At 39.6% G+C, this 15,927-nt stretch overlaps 1 protein-coding gene across 7 annotated transcripts in view; it reads left to right on the top strand.

The window, feature by feature from the left end:
* Window positions 1–15,657, top strand: part of DCUN1D4 (defective in cullin neddylation 1 domain containing 4) — a 72,706-nt gene extending 57,049 nt beyond the window's left edge. For 6 of the 7 annotated variants that reach the window (XM_040966473.1, XM_040966477.1, XM_040966474.1 and 3 more), the window contains 4 exons: window positions 1,006–1,114; window positions 10,117–10,221; window positions 12,136–12,238; window positions 12,349–15,657. In XM_040966473.1, the coding sequence (XP_040822407.1) occupies window positions 1,006–1,114; window positions 10,117–10,221; window positions 12,136–12,238; window positions 12,349–12,404 (373 nt within the window). In that variant the 3' untranslated portion in view covers window positions 12,405–15,657. The remainder of the gene's footprint in view (window positions 1–1,005; window positions 1,115–10,116; window positions 10,222–12,135; window positions 12,239–12,348) is intronic. The other variant, XM_040966475.1, reaches the window with a different exon arrangement.
* Window positions 15,658–15,927: the final 270 nt, after the last annotated feature.

The following is a 15,927-nucleotide window of genomic DNA, read 5'->3' on the forward strand; positions in this document are numbered from 1 at the left end:
AGGAGTACACCAGCTCAAGATCCAAGGGGATGGAGTTGAGTATCTCTGGGTCATAATAATGGGAGAGCTGAAAGCAGCCTTGCCAGCCTACTGTACCTGCTGCTCTAGGCAGCATGGTCACCACTTGTTGGTCGGCATGTCAAAGCATCAATAAATGAGAAAGTTTGTAAAAATGTGAAATGTGTATTGAATGAAAGCTGGAGGAGTAGAGTATTCACAGTCTGAAGGTATCATCGCACAGATTACTTACTGTCTCAGAAGGAAGGAAAGTAGCTGTCAGTGGTGAATCTGGTAGACAATGCCTTAACCATGTGAGTCAATTTAATAGAGCAGGTTGGTGTGCTGGGCCTGCCACTGAGTGCCATGGGAGGGACACAGCATCACATGTAGTTTTCCTGTCAGAAATGTTTAAGTACAACCCTGGGGGAATTATCTGACAGTTGCCTTTCTACAAGCAGAATTGGTCTAGTTCTTTAGAAAATGACATTGTCAAGACAGGTAGAAAAAGTAGAGCTCTCTTCTAGAGCCTAAGGAGGATCAACAACTAAAAGCAGTGCATGATCTTTGATTGGATCTAAGATTGAAAACAGCAGGTGTTTAGGAGAGTTGAACAGTTGAGGAATGCGCCTGTGGAGTGTGTATTAGCTGTTGTAGTCTTCAGTGTGGGAATGTTAGCAGTGATACAGTATGAAGAGTGCTGGTGATACTGATGTGGGTGGGAATGAAGTGACATTGTGGTTGCAGCTTTCAGGTGATGTGAAAAGGCATGACTGTGAGTGCGAGTGCACACCTGTGAGAAAATACTGCAGGAGCGAGGGGGGAGCATGCAGATGCTTGTTACTCTGTATGTTTGAAATTGTTTTAAAATATAGGAAAAAGAGGTTCTCATGGACGTGTTCCTACTTCAGGCCATTCTCCTCTCCTTGGTGGTGTGTTCTGCAGCACCAAGATGGAAGAGAATCTCAAAACCACAGGTTTTAATTTGCCTTTATTTTATCTTTTTAGATGTGACACAACAGAAAAACTCAGAAACACTTTGGATTACTTAAGGTCGTTACTAAACGATTCTACAAACTTTAAACTTATCTACAGATACGCTTTTGACTTTGCACGGGTAAGTTCTCTGGAGTCTCTCCAGGGACTTTCCTCCCTCCCCCAGCCCTTGCCTTTGGAGGTTGGTTTGGGCATGTCGCACTGTGCACAACTTCAATAAATTTCTCCCAGAATACTAGTTAGTACTTCATTCTACATGTATGCTTTTCAAACTAATCCTGATGCGGGGCAAAAAATTTTACTTGTTAGTGAAAAGCTGTAATGGCAGAGCTTAACTTGCTCTTGTGTCTGGCTTGGAATTAACTGAAACATGGGCATAGAATGGACACTGCTAGAAATACATCGCTGATTAGAAAAAACTCCTTGTTACAAACAGCAAATCTTCACCCTTCACTCATCAAGCTTACTAGAATAAGCTAATTGCACCTCGTCAAGTACTGTTAGTATACTTGAAAATCACACAAAAATTCAAACCTAAGTGAATTTTAGTAAACATTTCTGTAGTTAGTAAACATGTATTTCTAATCCTCAATTTGAAGAGTGGTTGTTATGTTTGTCACCTGTTAAGTCACATCTAGGTATGTAAGGATATTCTGTTGAGGTGAAGTAGGTTTTTTCATGTGAGTCTGTCTGGTCACCATAGGTAGTGAATGTTAAAACACCAGTTGGCATTGTATTTGTTCAGATGGCCACAGCCCGGGTAATTGTAGTATTTTCTAGGACAATGCTTTCTAATATGTCTGTGTTCTGTGGATTCCAAATGACTAATCTTTCTTCATTGTGCTTTTTAAAAATTTTAACTTTTTAAAGTAGAAAAGTCATTGATAAATTTTTTTTAAAACTTTTCTATTCTGTTTAGCTGTGCTAATTCAACACCAAGTTTCAGTGTTGAACTCGTACAGCTAGTTTCAGAATTCTGATGCATCTGCACAAACATTTGATTATTCTTCCTGCTAAGCTCATAAATGCATTTCTCTGTTTTCAAACCTTCTATTAAAATCAGGCCATGCATGAAAATTTGTTGATGCTAGAAAGAATAAGGCAAGATTCAGACTGCTTCACTACATGGCATCTGTGTAACTGTATGCGAAAGTTATTTACCAGCTGCCTTAGAATAGACAAATAGTGTCTCAGATGAAATTGTTTATTAAGTGAGGTTTATTTTTCCCTCCCAAAGTCAGCCATTTTTTTAATATTTATTTTTATTTGAAAGGCAGATTTACAGCAAGAAGAGACAGAAAGATCTTCCATCTGCTGGTTCACTCCACTAATGGCTACAATGGCTAGAGTTTAGCTGATCTGAAGCCAGGAAACAGGGATTTCATCTGAGTCTCCCACAAGGGTGGGTTCAGGGGCATGCCATCCTTTGCTGCTTTCCCAGGCCATTAAGCAGGGAGCTGCATCAGAAGTGGAACAGTTGGGACACAAACTGGTGCACATACGGGATTCTGGTTCCTGCAGGCAGAGGACCAGGATGCTATACAACCAGTTCCTCCACTGTTCTTATAGTAGGAGTGGGAATTCTTTCAGGCATCATCATACAACTTTTTCTGCCCCAGTCTTTGTTTGGGAGCCTCAGAATTCTCCTAGATATCCGCTGCTCTTTTCATCTGGGTTGTCTCCTCCTCCCTGGCTCCTGTCCCACTCTGGGTCTTAATTAGTGTGCTGTAGCTGTTCTGCATTTAATGTAATTATTGGGATGGTTGAGTTTTAACTCCCATCTTGCTGTTTTCCTCCTGTTTGTCCCATCTTGTTTTTTATTCTTTTGTTTGTGTCTTCTTTTGGATTTTTTCTTTGGTTAAAGGATTCCTCCACCTCCTGCCCCTTGCCTTATCAACTGTATCTCTTTTTTTTTTTTAGTAACTGCTCTAGGCTTTAAAGTATGTATCTTTATATGTTCAGTCTGTTCTTAAATAATATTATACCTCCTTTTGTGTAGTGGAAGAACCTTTATACCAGAATACTCTGGTTGTGCTCCCTATACTTTATGCTGTTCTTGTCTTATACTCTACTCAGTAGGATTCATCTCACAAGATGCTATGCACATTTTATGCCAAAAATAGGCAGAAATCTGTGGTGGCTGCTGATTCCTGTTGTTCTTTACTTGGGTGTAGATCCGGATTTCTATTTGGCATCATTTCCCTTTCTTTTTACTACTTTTCGTTAAGATGATGATGATGTGATTTGGTATAGTTTTCTTTTTGTTTATTCTAGTTGGGGTTTGTTGAGTTTTTTAATCTATGGGGTTTATGGTTTGTGTTAAGTTAGGAAATCTTTCAGCTTTTATTACTTCAGATTTTTAAGAAAGTTTTTTATTTATTCAAAATACAGAATGACAGTGAAGGAAAGATACAAGCAGAGAGAGATGGAGGGAGATATCTTCCATGAAGTGTGGCTATGTCTCTGCTTTCTGTTCCTGTGGAGGACACTTATGCCTTAATTTAACTGCTTAATGTTGCCTCCACATGCCATTAATACTATGTTCATTTTCTTCCTCTGTTTCAATTTAGGGGATTTTAATTTGTATGTTTCCAATATATTAATCTTTTCTTTTATTCATATTAACCTTTCCTGCTATAAATTTCAATCAGATATTTTAACCTATATATTTAGATACTGTGCTTTTCATCCCTGGAAATTTCATTTAGATCTTTTAATATATTTCATGTTTCTCCTCATGAGGTAATATTTCCTTCCACCCCCTTAAATATAGAGTATGTTTATAGGAAGTATTAGCAACCTTGTTTTCTGTCTCCATCATCTATGTCATTTCTGGGTCTCTTTGCTATTGGCTGATTATTCTCTTGATTATTGATCATGTTTAGTCTCAAAGTTCTAGTAAGGTTTTCTTGTTTTTTGAATGGAGTTGGCTAATGTAAATTTTATGTTGACTGTTGTTATTGTATTCCTTTAAATAGTATTGAATATTTTCCTCCCTGGTACATAGTTGAGGAGATCAGTTTAATCCTTGGAAGGCTGATCCTAAAAATGCTTTAACTAAAGGTGAGGTAGTACCTCTCTAAGCTACATACTTTGCAAGATTCTGCCCACTGCCTTATATTTTATGGAATTTTTGTGCTGGCTGGTGGCAGGACAAGCTGTTCCAAGCCCTGTGGAGGCCCTTGGTATTTCTACTGCCTTCTCATTTGCAGTGACTCTCCAGGCATGGTTTTATTCCTCTCACTGTGTGCAGATCAGAGGACAGCCAAAAACCCTAGGAGGCCATTTGGGAGTCTCTAGATCTCTCTGTGGCATTCCCACCTCGCTTGCATTTCCCTCCAGGAATAACGGTTACCTTTGTCTCCTTGAAATCCCAACTGTCTTCTCCAGCACTGCTGGGTGTGGTTTTGGTTTTCATTTCCTTTGCTGTGGCCTGGAAACCTGCACAGAGTAAGCTCATGTCATGTAGACCCTACCTTGGGTCTCCTCCTTTGTCTCAGGGCTCACAGTGTGGTGCTGCCCAGTTTCCAGTATGTGAAATCAGTCATTGCTTTAATTAATTAATTAATTAATGGAAAGGCAGAGTTACAGAGCCAGAAGAGAATCTTCCATCTGCTGACTGACTTCCCAAATGGTCTTAGTAGTTGGCATTGTGCTGGAATGAAGCTGCAACCCCGGAGCTTCCTGCAGGTCTCCCATATGTGTGCAGGGCCCTTGGATTGGGACAGCCTCCGCTGCTTTCCCAGGCCGTAAGCAGGGAGCTGGATCAGAAGTAGAACAACCTATATGAGACACTATTACTGCAGGCAGGGGCTAAGCTTGCTATTACCACTGTGCCAGCCCCTGAAATCCATCATTTCTTACCTTTTTCTGATTGTTCCTAAGTGAAAAGGGAAATCTGATTTATATTGGTCCATTTTAGCTGGAAGTAGAACTCAAATCACCTTTTCCGCCCCCACCCCAGCTTTATTATTTTTTTTCCTACTTAAAAAAAGACATCTATAGGTAGTAATTTATTAACAAATTAACACAACAGATGTCTTCAGAATCATTTTTAATATCCTAAGTATTATATTTTAGGATTCTAAATTACTTCTAATACCCTCTACATTTTAAATAACAGTGGTGTCATATATTAGGCAATTTCAATTATACTTTGTGAAAGCAGGAAAGAAACTACAGCCGAATACCAGAAAATGATGAAATGACAACTTTATTCCAGCTAGAAGCAATTGTTTAGGTTGTCTTATACTACCTAGGCAGGTGTTATATTACTGCTGGGAGAAAAACAACCAGTAGGTGGTGGACATTCTGGACCTCGTTAATGCCAAAGTTCTGTTAACAGGTGTGCCAGCATGGTTACCTATTCTATTTTTTTAGACATTTTTCTTTCTTCCTTTCTTTCTTTCTTTCTTTTTACTTTTTTCCTTTTAAGATAAGCGGGAAAGGCAGGGGACTCCAGGCTGGAACATGTCAGCTATCCTGGCCCCCAGGAGGGGGTGTTATATACTGCCTGGAGAAAGGGGTCTAGATGTATTGGAATAGGAGCAGCTAAGGGCATGTTTGACAGGGAAGGAATGACTTCTAGAGTCTTCCACGGACCAGGCCGCTGCCTAGTTTAAAGTGGGGGAAATTGGAGGGTATGTTCAGGTCAGGCAAGGTACCTGCCCTTTTGAGAGGCGTGGGCTGGGTAGCATCACCTGCCACTTTCTGGCACATGCAAAAGCTGGGGCTGAGGGGCATGTCTGGCTGGGCTAGGCCACAGTACCCACCCACAAGTGTCAGAGGAGGGGAGTGGGACACATCAGGCTGGGCCACAACAACCACCAGAGATCCAGGTCTGAGGGGCAAATTCTGTAGGGGACTTGTACAACTACAACACCCTCCAGTTTACATGGAGAGCTGGGCTGAGCCAGGCTGGACTGCAGAACTCACTTGACACTTAATAGGAGCTAGGGCTTGAAGGGAGCCAGAATGGGCCACACTGCAGTATCTGCCAGCACCTGCAAGGGCCAGAACTGAGAGTAGACCATGCCAACCAGGGCTGCAGCACTCACCGGACATATATGATATCTGGGACTGGGAGTGGGCCTCGTAGGGGAACTTGGGGAACTCTCCTGTTAGATTGTAGCTCCTGCTGGTGAGTACAAGAGCTGGAGCTGGGAACAGACCAGGCCAGGCAGGGCTGCAGCATCTGTCAGCAAACATGTAGGCCAGCCAGGTCTGGCAGCAGGTTGGGCTGAGCTAAGCGACAGCACCATGGGTGTGCATGAGAGCCAGATGTGATGCAAAACCAACTGGGCTAGGCTGTAGTACATGCTGGCACATGCAAAACCGAAGCTTAGGGTAGTTGTAGTAGTAGTTATTGGGAGTTGCCCTCACTAGGCTGCAGCTCCCACTAATGTGGGTGAAGATCAAGCCTGTGGCTGAGCTGAGCTATGCTAGGTGGGCAGTTCGTGTGATAGATGGGACTGGAGGTGAAATTTAAGAGGCAGCTGCATCCACCAGTATGTATGTTGGCTGGTGCATGTGACAGACTGAACCTGACCTTGCACTGCTAATGCACACAAGAATCAAGTGTGAGGTCACCCCAGGCAAAGTGCTATGTTGGGGACTGGACCTCCTCAGTCACTGATGCCTGTGCAGTGGACAGCATGACCAGATGCACGCAGCGGACATGACAGGAACTCATCTATACTAGCAGAGGATGTTGGGTGCCTTGTCAGAGGACAGAAAGCAGTGGACATCTCTCCTCGCCATGCTTTGCAACGTGTTCCTGGCCCTGTGGGTGTATTGAGGTGGACTTGGTCAGCCAACAGACTTTGGGAAGATTTTCTCAACCCTGATGCAATGAAGCCAGCAATGTCTCAGAACTATCAAAACCACTCAAGTAACACCCTTGGCATACTGTTCCCCACATTAGGATCTCTAAGGCATCATCAAATAACCCCATCCCCAGGTTCTGATGTGGTTTGATAGCAAGGAGTGCCCCTTTGCCCCCATCTGCCACTGAAGATACAGAAATAAAAAATGGAAACATTTGTCCCACCCACTTTCCTCCATTCCTCTACTTTCCCCACCCTAATCAGAGACCTACATGGGCATGCATGTGTCTCAAATATGTAAACAATGTCAAAAATAAAATAAAATTTTAAAGAATGGCACTTTTAGGGTTGATATGTCTTCCCAGTTCCTGCTGTTTGAAAAATGACACAAAATTGTTTTCCTGTTTGAGAAAATTGAAGTTTGTGAAATGTACGTGAACCTGTTTTCAGTCACGAGATGAATATGAAGATAAGGCTGTGTTTCCTTCCCTCTTAGCCTGGGCCGACATTCTGAGGCTGCGGAGTGACTCCTGGCAGGCTTAGGTTTAGACTCTATCGAGCTGCTGCATTTTGCACCAGAAGCAGAGGGTCATAGCGTTGGTGTTGACAGTACTGCCTTATTTTTTTACTAAGAGCTTTGGGATGGCCTTGTGTGCTCCTTTAATTTGTTAAGGAGATTCTTTTTCTTTTTTTTTTTAAATATTTATTTTATTTTTATTATAAAGTCAGATATACAGAGAAGAGGAGAGAGAGAGAGGAAGTGGAGCTGCTGGGATTAGAACCGGCGACCATATGGGATCCTGGCGCATTCAAGGCAAGGATGTTAGAATCCTTGAGGTCAGTTAATTCTCTCTGTAGGCTCGTGTGGCTGCACATCGTAGCCTTGTCTTTTACTTTTAGATTCAACTCCAGTGAGATAGCCAGGCACTTGCTCCCTTTGTTGAAATATTTGCATGTGTTTCTGCTGTTGTTGAGAAACTATGTTGTAGCTAGCTTGGGATATGTAAGCTTATTACCACTAGTCCTAGGCCCTCCGTCCACTTCCATTATAGAACTACCTGGAAGCTTGAGAGAAAAAGCAGAATGAGAATTCAGGATTCTTTTTTTTTTTTTTTAAGGTTTATTTTTATTGGAAAGTCAGATATACAGAGAGGAGGAGAGACAGAGAGGAAGGTCTTCCGTCCGATGATTCACTCCCCAAGTGAGCGCAAAGGTCGATGCTATGCCAATCCAAAGCCAGGAGCCTCTTCCAGGTCTCCCGCGCGGGTGCAGGGTCCCAAGGCTTTGGGCCGTCCTCGACTGCTTTCCCGGGCCACAGGCAGGGAGCTGGAAGGGAAGCGGGGCTGCCGGGGATAGAACCGGCGCCCATATGGGATCCCGGGTGTGCGAGGCGAGGACCTTAACCACTGCGCCATCACGCCGGGCCCCAGAGAATTCAGGATTCTTAAGAGCAAATGTCAGTGGAGGAAACTTAAATCTAGATTTGTTTACTGTCTTTTTCTGGCTTTCTTATAAAATGTTGTTTGCCTGGTTACTGGTCTGGGACTATTTGATGAAGGAGATTCATGTGAAAGAACCCTAAGATAAGAAGGGCTTCGCATAAAAAATTGTCGGCCCAGGATAACATATCCAGCAAAGCTTTCCTTTGTCTTTGAAAAGAAAATAAAATTCTTTCACAGTAAAGAAAAGCTAAAAGAATTTGCCTCTTTCAAACCTGCCCTACAAATGATACTTAAAGATGTTCTCTTGATAGAGAAGAGGAATAGCAGCCACCAAAACCAAAGGCAAATGTGAAGAACATCCTGGTAAAATGACAACAGAAGACTAAATCAATGAACAACCCATTGCTAAAATGACCAATTACCACCCATACATATTAACCCTGAATTTAAATGACTTAAGCTCAATCAAACATTATAGATTAGCAGACTGGACTAAAAAGCAAAATCCATGTATTTGTTGTCTACAGGAAACACAATTCACCAACAAAGATCGGCGGAAACTACATCTCATCAATTTTGATTTTTTTGTTGTTGTTTCATCTCTTCAAAACACTTTATTCTGATTAAATTCTTCAGTGACTCATAGATCATAGGATAGCATCATTTTCTTCAAGAAGGTTCTTGATTTTCTCTTTAATTTCTTCAGCGACTCATTAGTCATTCAATAGCATATTATTTAACTTCATGGTGTTGTTAATTTCTTTTTTCTTCCTGTTGTTAATTTTGTTCCGTGGCTTTTCATTTAAGGGGATGTATAGTAGCTGTGTAATGGAGACTGTCATATCTAGTAGCATGTTATTTAACTTCATGGCATTGTAAATTTCTATTGTTGATTTTGTATTGTGGCTTTTCATTTAAGGGGATGTACAGTAACTATGAAATGGAGACTAACATATCCAGATTTGAGGATACATGCAATATGCACCTCTACTTCCAGACAAAGATGGACTTACAATGAAACTGTTTACTGTATGACAATAGGATGCCGGACTCTCTGCCATTGTCCATGCCCACAGTGATGGACATGGCTGTGTATGAAGAACCATACTTTAGTAAAGATATATGGGAAATCCCAGGGGTAGAATTGGGAAGGGGATATGGGAAATACCTTAGGGCCTATGGAACTGTATCATAAAATGATAATAATAATAATAAAAGATTTTAAAATTTTTTTAAAGAAGAAGGGCTTTAAAGACAGACACCCTATTCCCCCCAAAGCATGTGGGTGAGCACCTCCTGTTATTAGGGGGGTCTGAAAGCCCCAACTGTCAGGAGCAGAACTGAATAATGGCATGTTTAGGTATGAGAACAATATTTTACCTGATAAAGCAAAACAATTGAAGAAAAGGATTTTTTAAAAGGAAAGATATTTCTTAAGGATGAAAATAATCAAAACCTTTAAACTTCATCTAATTATGAACTTTAAGATCAATAATTGTGATCCACGTAATTATCATAAATGGCAAACAAGCAAGCTCTATTGAGTTATAGAGTTTTACTTTTCCTGCGAAATAATTGTGAATATTGATACTACATAACTTATGGACTTTGTGTTAAGGTCATCATTAAATTGACATGAATTTCTCACATTAAACTTATATGATACTGACAATCAAGCCTTCCATTGGATCCGGCTTCCTCCCTTTGCCCTGACTTAGCTTTTGATTCAGGGTTTTTATGGGTGTATGATAAATGAGCTGTTTACTAATTTTTTGCTGGCATGAAATACAAATTTGAATGATTGGAATTTGTTCTGTGGGACATCTGGCTCATCCTTGTTTTTGTTTGTTAAACAGGAAAAGGACCAGCGCAGCCTAGACATAAACACTGCCAAGTGCATGTTGGGACTGTTATTAGGAAAAATCTGGCCCCTTTTTCCAGTTTTTCACCAGTTCTTAGAGGTATCAAATTGTTATTTTATGAAATGTATGTATGTTTGCTTAGAACTACCAAATACATTTTAACCATTTTATGTAATTTTTTTGTTTGTTGTACTTTTCTGCCTGTAGGAATTCTGGTGACATACTTGCTGTCAATTCAGCAATGACTTCTCTTCTCGGAGCGCATCTGTGTATGCGTGTCACGTTGTGTTGCTTCACTCCACGTTGCAGATATGTCAAAAACGGCCACAGCTCTGTCCTTTTCTCTCCTTTCTCATCCCCACTTTAAAAGCTACATTTTGTCTAGATTTTCCCTGCTCTTTATAACAATAGAGAAGATTGACTTTCTTTTGGAGGACTTTTCACTTTTATTAAGTAAAAGTTAAAAAGCAGTTGTCTACCTTCTTATCAAAAATCAGTTTATAGTCACTTCTTATTATCCACTTTTAGCCTGCAAGGAACTTGGGGACCCTAGCTCAGTCTAGTCCCAGGTAAACTGCCAGTATCTCCTTTGGTTTAAATTTTCTTCAGATTTGTATTGGAAATAATCCACCACTTTACTCCATCATGGCTTTTTGTTGAAGTATTAGTGACCAAAGATTCTGGGTTTGTTGAAATGTCATGCAAGTCCTGGAAGAATCTGAGATATAAGTTTGATATTTGGGTGTTCTTGTGTTTTTGTATCTTGTCTGAGCCCTGTTTTAAAAAAAAAAATGCCCTTAGCTTACAAAGATGTGTGTGTTGGCTCTCCCAAAAAATCTTGGACCTCGCCTTTGCTCCAACTTCCTTCTTGAAGTAATGTTTTCTACAGCTTATTATATGTAATGGTCCAGAAAAACCTAGCAACTTATACACTTCCTTGAGGACTGTTAATAAAATTGCTTTTTAATATAAACAAGTATTTGTTTACATGCTCATTCGTAACTACATTGCATGTGTGGTTGTTCTGACTTCTCAGTTAGCCCCATGAGATAAGTTAGCACTCTTTGGAAAAGGGAATCGATCCTTGCTCTCTGCAAGCACAGCAGGATCTGAGCTCGAGTATGAAGACATTGCCAGTTTGCCTTAGTACAATTCCAGGAGCACTGTCCCAACTATTTAGAGACTAGTTTTTGTTTTTATGTGTTTAGAAAGTTGAAAGAAAGTAGTAATTCTTTCATTTCTGTTTTTCTTGTGTTTGCAGTCTTTAGAGTCATCAACTTGACTTTCTTGGTTTTTTTATGTACTTGTTTTATCACATGATATTTCTCAATTTTAGTGATGAGGATTTACAAATTGTTGGCTTCAGATTTTATTTCTAAATTTATATATTTAGGCAAAAATATTGTATTTACAAAACACACCATGGCTAATTTCTTGTCTAAGAGGAATAAAAATACTATGGCATGGCTATTCTGATTTCTTTTATGATGAGGTTCAAGTTTTGAATTACTAGAATAGTCATTTTCTTCTGTTGCAATGGCATCTAGCTCTAAGACTGCTTGTAGCGCTTCAGGGTTTTAATTGAGTGGCCCATGCTGCGTGTGCTTCGAGCCAATGAACAGTGCTGATCATGGCGGGGATTAGTAATGGGTGCTGTCTATGAATTATATAGATGTTCTCTCTTAATCTTTGCAGTGTCTCTGTGAAATAGGTGTTGTCCCCATTTTATACAGAAGAGCTTTGCTGTTTAAAAGATTTTACTTATGGAGATATACAATTGTTTCTTTGATGTGCTTGCCATTTTGTGTTGCTATAGTATTTTTGTAATGAAAATTATCATCTTCAGTTCTATTCTTGCTCTCATTCCCGATCCTCCTAGATTGATACTTGACAACTCAGGTGGAAAGAGGAACCCCCACATGAACATTATGAGGGTGATTCATATAGCAATTTAAATCCTCCCGTGTGTTCATTTTCAGTGTTAGTAATTGATGTTACTTTCCCCTTCACCAGCAATCAAAATACAAAGTTATTAACAAAGACCAGTGGTGCAATGTGCTAGAGTTTAGCCGAACAATTAATCTCGACCTCAGCAACTACGACGAAGACGGAGCATGTGAGTACCAAGGCCAAGCAGGCATGCCCTCCTCCCCATCCGTGTACATCTTCCTGTCTTAGTCTCCTCATAAACAGCCTCGGAGCCACTTGTTTCCTCTCTCTCCCCAGGGCCAGTTTTGTTGGACGAGTTTGTGGAGTGGTATAAAGACAAACAGATGTCGTAGGACTTCATGCACAGCAGCGAGAGAGTCACTGTTACCACAGTCATGTCAACCGTTAGCCATAAACTGCTGTTTGTATCAAAGCGCATGCTGCTTTCCTTGCACTGTCTCCCTTTGGCAGGGATGTTTTGGTGTTTGCTATTGACTGGACCGGCTCTGTTTGCTGTGTAGCATTGTTCTCTTGAACGGCTGCTTTGCAGTTTGTATTTACACTACAGATTGGTGAATTTGCCAACGTCCTCACTGTGATTATGTGTATATTGCTGTTTAAATTTTGTATATGTGTATAAAAAGAAAAAGCTTCACCTAGAGATTATTTCTGCAAAAATGTATTGTACAAATAATTTTGTGGCATATTTCTAGTCCCTTTTTTTTTTTCAAATGAACCAATTATACTTCATTTGGTCTCAAATGTAGCATTTCAGAAGATGAGACAAAACAACTTCAGCATGAGCAAACATTGCCAGAATTAACCTTATTGTCGAAGAGGCTGTTTTGGAAGGAGGTGGGAGTCATAATTCTTCAGTGGCATAGGCCAAATACCGTTTGGTTTACCTAACAATTTTAGCATGTTAGAATGATGAAGTTGAAGACGTAAAACATGCCACCTGTCATTTCCCATGTGAGGCCCAGGATTTGGCTCTGCAGTGTTAAAATTGTAGTAGTTTGAATTTAGACACAAATGAACAAATTAAAGTTGTACTTCTTAATTTTTTAATTGGATTTTAAATTCTTATAAACATTATTTAATGGTTTTTCTCCCAAACCACCCTCCACTTTTCTTTATTTTTTTGATTTTGCATTCTTCTAGCCAGTGTTAGATCTGCTGATGCTTTCTATGCCACTCTAAGTAAAATTTATTTTGCCTCCCCCATGAAAACCTAATGGTTTGCTGGCCATTTATAACTAACTGCTGAGCACTTTTAGTTGTGGCTTGTATTTTTAGTTAAGCTTTTATGGTGTCTGATTTTCTAGGTTTTCTGTTTTGTTTTGAAAAAGAGCTGTGAGAAGTGTTCAGTTTCATTTTAGTTTGTTTTCTTGGTTTTGTTTCTTTCGTGCTAGGCTTTTCCTGGCAGCATGTCCATTGCTGGCAGTGGACACAAAACCACCAGCATTGAGCTAACCTATTACATGGTAGGACCTTTCCTGCAGGGGCCATTTGTCATTACCTGAGTCTTGTACAGAAGAAGGGCAACCATTATTTATGTGGATGAGGAAATAAGAATAATAGCAGAATGATAGTTTTAGATTTGTGTTTTATGGTTGTTCTTTTTTGTTCTTTTTCTTTCTTTTTTTTTTTTTTCTTCTTGAGAACTGTGTAAATAACATGTTTTTGCCCAACTATCTGGTGCTATTGAATGACTAATTCAGTCCCTAAAGTTTTATAAAGACACATAATATAGTGATTTCACCCAAGAAAAGAGTTGATGATTCATTTGAGCAAGTAAACACTGTAGTTGTGAGCAGGATCCACGATTGAACAAGAAGACGTTTGGAACTATCTTGAAATCTGGCCAAAAACATCTTTTAGCTTCAATGTGAACCTTTAAGAGGCATTCAATGGGTAAAGCACACTGACAATGCTACTCTTGACCGCTGATGTACTTTCTTTGCAAACAGTGTTCAGATTTTCATATTTTTTTTCCCTTATGGAACCACCAAAGACAGAAATTTTGTATGTATATACAATATGTGAGCATATACAAAATCATGATATGGTAGAAGAATGCAACTACTCTCTCTTTCTACCAAATAAAAAAGGTTTGGCTTGCTGTGAAATAAACCAGAAGTTGAAAAAACTCTGCAGTGATTAAGCATACTTAACCATTCCTTGTCTGTATTCTTCACTTTTAACCTTACAGTCTATTATCACCTTGCATAAATTGACACCTGAAAGCATAGCACATGTTGGCAGCAAGTAGCTGCTATCGAGATCATCTTGTTGAGAAGATTCTGACGGATGGGTGCATGTTATAGCAGTGATTGGCCACAGGCAGACTCGGATCCATGGAAGTGATTCAAAAGTACCCCCATGAAGTTCCAAATGTACCCTTTATAGGCAACATTTTTTAAATTTGACCAGTCATAGTTGTGTTTAAAGCAAGTGTAAATCACAGATGAAATTATTTTGAATATTATATTAGAATCTAGAGAATTGTTTTACTGCTCGGCACAGTTAGTCCTAAATTAAAAGGGTTGTTCCAGGGGGAGGTGTTAGCATTCTATTCGCAGTGAACCTGTTCCTGACAGGAGGACCACCCAAGTAAGAATGATCTCACAATATGTGATATGTAAGTAAGCATTGCAAAGGGATAATCTTGCCTGTTTAGAAAACTCCAGATAATCTTGAAACTCAGACTTCTGTGACTCCGTGGGGTTGCAGAATGCTTGCCCTTGGAGTTCTCATTTTCTGTAGTTATTTTTTTTAAGAGGAGAAGAAGGAATCAGACCAAGTAGTAAGATGCTTTTGCTTTAATTACACAAAACTGAATGATCATAAGTTATTAACTGATTCGTGTTAAATATGTTAGGGTGCCTTCTGATTTTACTCCAGTACCTGAGTCTGTATCCTCTCTTTGTTTTGTTGTGTTGTGAACTCCACGTTACAATACCATGTCGTAATGGAACATAGCTCCTTGGGGTTATTGCTGCAGTAGGTCAAAAATTTTGTTCCCTTAGTTGCCACAAACATCCACTGTAATGTTTCATGCACTGTTTTGGAAGCATGAACTCTGAATTAAGGTTTTATAAATCTGACTAGACAAACCTCTAGATTCTGGTTCAGATTTCTGTTGCCTGTCAGTTTCCATTTCAACAGTGCTTTTGAAGTTTATACAGAAAGCTTTAAAAGTTAGTTTGTGCCGTTTGGTTTTTATTCTTAAAACTACTAAAATACCTCTGTAAGCCTTATCCTATATTCTTTCATAAGTTGTATAATAAATGTAAAGAATTCATTGACCAACTAAAATGTTGGGTGTCTGTAAATGAGACCAAAATGTGGATTGCTTTTTTTCCATAAAATAATTTCTATAGGGGGTTCCTGCTAAATGAACAGCAGCTATTCTATAACTGTGAATGCTTTGTGTTGTCAGTATCTGCATTACATTCATGAAAGTGTGCAAATTCTGTGACTCCCAACTTAACTAAAATACTGTTATGCCACCTAACTTGAGTTCAGCAAACTGGTTTTAGGTTTTAATGGAATTGATGTAAAATGATATCCCGTAAATAAAAAGTATTTGTGTTTGATTTCAGACCTGATTTGTCAATCATTTTTTCTTTCTGGTTTGCTGGTTTAAAAAAAAAACTTTTTGAAGTATTATATTTATGAATTTCTTGAGATAAATCGTATCATGATCCCTCACATTTAGTTTCTTAAAATAACAACCTCCTATGGCCGTGATGCTGTGATCACACTCAAGATGTGTGACAGTGACGCAGTATTGTTATCTGGCATGCAGTCCACAGTTACATCCCCCAGTTGGTACCAACACTGTCCTTGCTGCCTATTTGTTTCATATCCAAG

The sequence above is a fragment of the Ochotona curzoniae genome, unplaced genomic scaffold (assembly GCF_017591425.1).
Source record: "Ochotona curzoniae isolate NIBS_2020 unplaced genomic scaffold, NIBS_Ocur_1.0 scaffold_4505, whole genome shotgun sequence".
Taxonomy (NCBI): domain Eukaryota; kingdom Metazoa; phylum Chordata; class Mammalia; order Lagomorpha; family Ochotonidae; genus Ochotona; species Ochotona curzoniae.